Source organism: Chionomys nivalis, chromosome 14, assembly GCF_950005125.1.
Source record: "Chionomys nivalis chromosome 14, mChiNiv1.1, whole genome shotgun sequence".
In the NCBI taxonomy this organism is placed as follows: Eukaryota; Metazoa; Chordata; class Mammalia; order Rodentia; family Cricetidae; genus Chionomys; species Chionomys nivalis.
The window spans coordinates 36,696,398-36,704,373 of NC_080099.1; the positions used below are offsets into that span (position 1 = coordinate 36,696,398).

The 7,976-nt window shown below is 42.4% G+C and overlaps 1 protein-coding gene across 1 annotated transcript; it reads left to right on the forward strand.

Moving 5' to 3' along the window:
- Positions 1-3,725: 3,725 nt before the first annotated feature.
- On the forward strand, positions 3,726-4,693 carry Ticam2 (TIR domain containing adaptor molecule 2). Its single transcript, XM_057788276.1, has one exon. It carries the CDS (start codon positions 3,774-3,776, stop codon positions 4,464-4,466), a length of 693 nt encoding a protein of 230 aa, XP_057644259.1. The 5' UTR covers positions 3,726-3,773; the 3' UTR covers positions 4,467-4,693.
- The last annotated feature ends 3,283 nt before the right edge of the window (positions 4,694-7,976 follow it).

The following is a 7,976-nucleotide window of genomic DNA, read 5'->3' on the forward strand; positions in this document are numbered from 1 at the left end:
GTTTCTCTGTGAGCCTGTCCTGGAACTAGCTCTGTAGACCAGGCTGGTCTCGAACTCACAGAGATCCGCCTGCCTCTGCCTCCCGAGTGCTGGGATTAAAGGCTTGCGCCACCACCGCCCGGCTTTTTATCATTATCCTATACACCCTTCTTTACTTCTTACTCTGTGGGCTTTCTGTGTAGTTGGGTAGCAGGCCCCTCACATCCTCCTCTCCTCCTTTTCTCACTCCTCCGTCCCCTTTCCCCAGATTTCTTCTTTTATTTATTCTGTCTGCCAACTCTGCCTATCCCTCTCCTGCCTTGCTATTGGCCGTTCAGCTCTTTATTAGACTATAAGGAGTTTTAGACAGGCAAAGTAACCCAGCTCCACAGAGTTAAACAAAAGCAACATAAAAGAAAGCAACACATCTTTGCATCATTAAACAAATGCTTTACAGAATAAATGAATGTAACACATCTTAAATTAATATTCTGTAACAGATCCTGTGAAATAAGTCAGAGCAGGCTGCCCCTCCCTCTGCCATGTAGTCTTGTGCGTGCTGCCTGTCTCTGTGAGTTCTTATGTGTGTTGGTCATTGATTTAGCCTTGTTTTCTTAGTGTCCTCCATCCTCTCTTTCTCTTCCATTTTTTTCAGGTCCTCTTCCTGCCTCCTCTTCCAAGGGGTTGACAGAGCCATCACATTTGAGGGTGAGTGTTCCTAGGTCTCTCATTCTCTGTATAATGTCTGGTTGTGGGTCTCTGTATTTGTTCCCATCTGCTGTAGAAGGAAGCTCTTTTGATGGAGGCTGAACAAGATCATTCATTCTCAACCAGTGGATGGTGACCCCTTTGAGGGGTCTAATGACCCTACCACAGGGGTTTCCTAAGACTATCTGAAGATCATATATTTACATTATGATTCATAACAGTAGAAAAATTATAGTTATAAAGTAGCAAGAAAAATAATTTTATGGTTGGGGGGGTCACCAAAACATGAACTGTATTAGAGGGTTGCAGCATTAGGAAGGTTGAGAACCTCTGCTCTAATCTACTAGTATTTCAAAATGTCATTAGGAATCATTTTATTAGTTTTTATTTATTTATAGAACTGTCATATTTGGTTTTACCCTAGGTCCCTGGGCTACCTAGTCTCAGGTTTATGGTCACCCAAGCAGTGTCGTGTATGGGTTGCATTTTATGGAGTGGGCCTTAAGTCAAATCAGACATTGGTTAGTTACTCACACAAACTTTTTGCCACCGTTGCAACTAGCATATCTTGCCAACAGGATACCATTGTAGATCAAGCCATTAGTCGTGTTTATATATCTCCTTTGGAAGCAGGCAGTACTGTGGGAGCTCCTTCAGCTCCTTCAGCCAATAGCCTTTAAGATATCAGCGCACTTGGGTGTGGACTCTTATACTATAAATGTAGCTGTAAAGCATGCGCTCACTCTCTTGCTTCCGGTTCTCGCTTCCAGCTATTAGATTCGGTTCCTGTTCCCCATTCATGCAGAGAACTGTGATCTAGAACAGTGATCTGTGAGTTTCCCCTAAATAAATAACCCTTTATTATACATAATTCTGAACTACTGTGGGATTATTTTGTATCTTCCACCATCAGCATTTTGCTGTACCAAAGACACTAGAACACAGGGGTGAAGGTACCAACCCCATTTCTCGATGTTCAATGAGTTGTATAGGTGGTGTTTTTAGTAATGCTATCAATTTTTGGAGAGCAACCTATAGTCTTAGCAATAGCCTGGGTTGTTTTGGGGGTTCCCATGGGACCCCTATGGCCAACAATTCAATTAGATATAATCCAATCCTGGAACCTGAAGCTCATTTGGTGACAAGAGATGGCAAGTTGGGGATCTGCCTCCCCCATTATTTGGCTCTTTCATTTAGCTCGCCTTCATCTGTGTATATATTTTAGGAAGCTTCTGTTGTATTAGGTTTCCACACCCTTCCTCAAATGGCTGTTAATTTTAGGTGTCGCTCCATATTCCCTCCCTCATCCTCCTCGCTCTCCTTCCCCTCTTGATCTTTCTGTTCCAGTCTCCCATCCATTCATAAATATACCATTCCCCTGTCCTGGGGACATCTATCTGCACCCACTCACTCTATACCTAACGGATGTGGTTCTGTGGATTATACCTTGCTTACCATTGACTTATTGACTATCTCCCCATATAAGTGAATACTTACATTTGTCTTTCTGGGTCTGGGTTAACTTACTCAGGATAACCTTTTCTAGTTCTATCCATTTACTTGCAAATTTAATGATTTAATTTTTTGATGGCCGAGTAATATTCCATTGTATAAATGCACCACATTTTCTTCATCCACTCATCTGTTGAGGGACATGTAGTTTCTTTATAATTTCTTGTTGTTGTGAATAAAGCAGCAAGGAACATGACTAAGCAGTTGTTGCTATGGTGGGATAAAGTACCCTTTGGGTATATGTCTGAGAATCACTGCCTTTTTTAAAAAAGGTGAGCTAAACTAAACACAGACACACATGGTGAGCAGTGACCTCATGAGACCTTCCCCAAAAAGGCAGAAACAAAAGGCAGCAGTGAGTTCTAGCCAATGAAGAATGGCAAATTAATTGGGTTTTATTATTTCCAATGCACACGGGCTACATTTTAGAGTGGCACTTTACACTGCCTCTTGGTCAACTAGCACCTTGGAGCCAGCCTTAAAGAACAAATACCACATGTGACAAGCAGGGACTATCAATTCCTTCACTAACCTGAGGCAGCAGCAAGGGATTTTATCCTCTACATGTACCAGAATAATATTCCAGGTGTATTTTTCCAATAGTGTCACCACTTCTTCTAAATCTGAATTATATGGAACCTTGCCATTGTGTTATTTAGGTCATTGCAGATGTGGCTGTATACACATATATGATGGTATAAACAGAAACAGAGAGTAATTAAGAAAGAGAAAGACAGCACCAAGAATGTGTGCAAGCTGGGGGAAAGCATAGGCTCAAAAGCCTACTTTATTTTCGAATCTGGTCTCTGAGCATAAATAATAGATTATATATCCCGTAGCTTATATTTGAAAATATGAAAGTAGTATTCGTGTATTCTAAATTGTCTTTTGATGAAAGATTCTCCCTTGAAGTTAACCTTGCCAACATCTTCTGAAATTATTTAAATCCCACTCACATGGATCACTTTTCTCTTGCAGCTGATCTAATTCTTCTAATTCCAGAATCTCAGATCACAAAAGAATAAATGGAAATTCATCCTTAGTTGGCTTTAGTCAAGAAAGCCGCAGATCTTAGTCCCTAGATTTTGACACAAACTGGGCTATTAACTTTACTCGGGTGAATATTTGTTCTCTGGCACTCTGAAGACTACCTGGGGAAAGATGGTTTTGTATAGCCTAATTTCTTCTCTGTCACGTCCACCGCCACAGAAATTCAGTGAATCCTGAACACCGACATTTCAGATCCCTTGGTGCTGACAGCAGAGCAACTGTCAGTCGTCTGTGGGATATTTGCCTCATTTGTATCTGTTTGCTACCAAAATGTTTCTCTTGTCTCTGGCAGCCCTCCTGAAAGTCACAAAAGCCTGATAGTTTGGTTTCTTGATTGGCTGCCGTTTCTTTCTTAGGCCTTTATGTTACAGTGGGTTTTTTTTAGTTTTTTTCAGCTTGAACAAAAGTTTTTTTTTAAATGTTTTGATTAAACATATAATATTCTGTTTTGTTATTCCCTTTTTAGATTGAGAAGAAATGCTGAGACTCAAGTAAAGCTCCCTCTTCTGCTCCACGTGCCCGCCATGGGTGCTGGGAAGTCTAAACTAGATCACTGCCCTCTTTCTTGGCACAAGAGACACAGTGAGGATGCAGATCCAGACTGCCATGAATCGGAGGATTCTAAAGATGTGTCCTTGCATGGTTTTGTGGAGCACAGCAATAGAACAGAGCCGCCGACAGGAGAGCAGGAGGGAGCTGAGGCAAAGGGAGAGATGCCTGAGGAGGAAGGCGAAGAAGTCTTCCTCAAATTTGTGATTCTGCATGCAGAGGACGACATAGATGAGGCCCTCAGAGTCCAGGATCTGCTGCAAGATGACTTTGGTATCAGGCCGGGGATAATTTTTGCCGAGATGCCGTGTGGCAGGCTGCATTTGCAGAATCTAGACGATGCTGTAAATGGGTCTGCGTGGACCATCTTGTTACTGACTGAAAACTTCCTACGAGACACCTGGTGTAACTTCCAGTTCTACACCTCCCTGATGAACTCTGTGAACAGGCAGCACAAGTACAACTCCGTCATACCCATGCGGCCCCTGAACAGCCCCCTCCCTCGGGAAAGGACTCCCTTGGCGCTACAGACCATCAACGCCTTAGAGGAAGAAAGCCGAGGCTTTTCTACCCAAGTGGAAAGGATTTTCCAGGAGTCCGTGTACGAGAGGCAGCGAACGATATGGAAGGAGACGCGGAATGCATTAAGGGGACAATTCGTTGCCTGAGACGAAGCAGACACCCTGCTGACTCCTGTTTTGTAAACGAAATGATTCATCTTCGCTTGAGAAAGCAGTGTCTAGGCAATGCTTCTCTATGAGTGGGGCTGCTTTCAAGAAATCTGTGGAACACAGGAAAGCTACATTTCTGCAGGCTTAGGGCTGTGGTACTTTCTGATGATAAACTCCAGGTTGTCAGTTTCTAGCACTTTTTTTATAGTATCCACAGTTTATGAATATTCTTAACTCATTTCTTTTTTTTTTTTTTTTTTTTTTTTTTTTTTGGTTTTTCGAGACAGGGTTTCTCTGTGGCTTTGGAGCCTGTCCTGGAACTACTCTGTAGACCAGGCTGGTCTCGAACTCACAGAGATCCGCCTGCCTCTGCCTCCCGAGTGCTGGGATTAAAGGCGTGCGCCACCATCGCCCGGCATCTTAACTCATTTCTTACGTTACTGTGAACAGGCGCGTATGACAGACATTTTCAAACTACGGTATTAAAAGTCCTCAAAAGACATGAACAAAAAATGACTCTGATCGTGAGAGGCCTGACCACTCATTCCTATTTCTCTCAGGAATGGTACCACAAAGCATCCTGGTGCTGTCAAGCAGAAACACGGATGGCCAGATTGGGACATGTGCTGTATGGATGCACACACATAGTAGATCACAAGTAGATGTCAGAATGGTTCGGCTTTTGATAATAATCCAACCCTCTGTGGTTTTGTTTGTGCTGGAGTCTGGAACCAGGTTCCACCACGAATTAGCAATCATTCTGAGAGTGTGGTACTAGGGACTGTGTGGAGATGTCCCCTGACCTCCCAGTTCCCATCTATAACCAGGGTTTTATTCGCAGAACTTATAAAAAGCATCCGATTCTCTAGCTGTTTGCCTCTGAAATCAATAACCTCGTATGTGAACCCTTAGAAATGTCCCTCATACACAGTGATTGATTCAGGGGATGTTTCTTATCTAGGGTGGTCCGACTGGGTGTGGGTGTGGTGTGTGTTTGTGCAGAGAATGTATTTTTACCATCTCCCCTTTCTAGGTCTAATAGGCCCACACAGACCTGTACCTTCCCCTCACAGAACCGCAGCCTATTTGAGACCGAAGCTCGGCAAACAAGCACAGGCTGGGCTTGTGGCTAAGGGTGAGTCATGTCAAATAATGAGAAAGTGCCCAGTGGGGGCCAGGAGACCTACTTGCAAGCCAATCTCTGCCACTGAGGATGAATGTGCCAGTGGGCAGCCATTCTCCTTTGTCTAGGAAATGAAAGGGTTGGATTGATGAATCTCTAAAGGCCTTTGTACGCTCCCAGGACAGGAAAAACTGGAAGCCAGAAAGCAAGAAGCAAAGCCTTAAATGTTCATGAGGTGCTACATAGTGTAATCATTGCAGAAGACATAATGCATGCTTATAGTGAATTAATATTTGCATCATAATTGATTTTTAATGACAGTCACAGGAAAGAATCTATACATGCTACTCAGGCTTTGTTTTTATACAGGCGCTCTCTATGCAGCCCTAGCTGCCCTGACACCAAACTTGGCATCAAACTCGCAGATCCACCTGCCTCTACCCTTGAAAGTGCTGGGATTAAAGGTCTGCATCACCACATGCAGCTACTCAAGTTTTTTTAAGATATATATTTTTTATAGGAACCCACGAACAAAGGCATTCTTCCCAGTTCATGTGTCTCCTGGTCCTCACCTCCCTGGATCCCCGAGTGTCAACGCTCACTTCTTTACAGCCACTGTGCCCCACAAGGAGCCTGCAGATCAGTCAGACCTCGTGCCTGCTTCTCAGAGAAGGTGATTGCCTTCATGGCATGTTCTCAACTTTCTTTGCCAGGGTAACTCACTACTCATTTCATCTTTTTCGGTTTTAGTAACTATCTCTTCCTTATTATTGTTATTATTATTGCTGTAATGCTTTCAATTTCACAAGTGCCATATAATAATAAGACATTAACCACCCACCCTGCACATGCCTGCCACACTGGAACTGATGCTGGATGGCATTTCTTAACAAATGTTTTTCTTCTTTTTCATCTCCAGTGAAGACTGTAGAAAAGTATTCTGAGAAACATCAATCTATGTTCCTGAAAGAGCATGGCACGATGATCCAGGCAACCTGGAGCTTTGGCAGGCTTTTTGTTGTTGTTATTGTTTTGTTTTTATGAAGAACTAAATGTTAGGTACTGAGTAATTATAAGTGTTAAAATGAGCAAGAAATGGTTATCAAAATAACTAATGATAAAAGGAGGCAGAGAAGTGAGCCTTATGGGTCTGTGTTGATGCACACATACATAGCTTTAGATATGCACATCAATGATTCGGAGAAATTCTGCCACATGCCAGCAAGTTGTCCGGGGTACTCTGTGCCACCCGCCTGAGAGCTGCTGTAGAAGGATGTGAGCTATGCCTGAACAAACAATTCTCCAGGACCTAAAGAAGAAGTATAGTGTATTGCCAGGTGTAGTGGTGCACGCCCTTAGTCCTAGCACTCTGGAGGCAGAGGCAGGCGGATCTTAGTGAGTTCAAGGTCAGTTTGGTCTGTAAAGCAAGTTCCAGAAAAATAGTTACACAGAGAAACTCTGTCTTGAAAAACTAAAAGGAAGGAAGGATAGTTTATCTCACTTCTAGGCATCCTAGAAGATGCGGTGGCTTAATGAGGTCACTCAAGACCTAGGTTCTTTCCTGCAGTGGAATATTATACAGCCTTGAAAAATAGTAAAATTCTGACATGTGCTAAAACATAAATGAACATTATATTTAAAAAGTAAATATCACATGCTTTCACATATATGTGATAAATTCATGGAGACAGGGTCACAGAGACAGTCAGGGGCTGTAGCAGGAGAAATAGGAAGCTAATTTTCCAATAGCTGAAGAGGTTGGTTTGGAGTAATGGGGAAGTTCTGGTAAAGCCCTTGCTAGATATATTGTGAATGGACCTAATGCTATGAAACTGTACACTTAAAAAATGATTAAAACAATATGTTTCCATAGGTGCATTTTGCCACAGTAACTTTAAAAAGTAAACAACAGACCAAAAAGTATAAGCCCAAGGTCTTCCTATCTTTTTTCTCGGCTATTCTCAGTTTTCCAGTTATGATTTCCTCTGAATTGTGTTGTGGCTGCTCCACGTTGGACCCACATGTAGACAACATAGTATCCAGCCTACTAAGTCCAGAGGAGTGGTCCACCCAAGGAGGAAAAATATTTCATTACTGCTATTAAAAGTTAAAAATATTCAGTGATATTGAAGCTCCATTCTGACTTCTGGGTGATTTTATTGGTATTTTTAAATTCTTTCAACTTGTCACTGTATCTGCCCCACCACACTCGGGAACACTGCTATGAAGTCAAACTACCTGTATTTGAATCCCAGCTTGGTCCTCTATAATTTTTTTTCCAGAAGTAGTTTTAAGACACACACACTCAGAGAGAGAGAGAGAGAGAGAGAGAGAGAGAGAGAGAGAGAGAACACTCTTTTAAATAAAATTTGGATCTAAGGCTA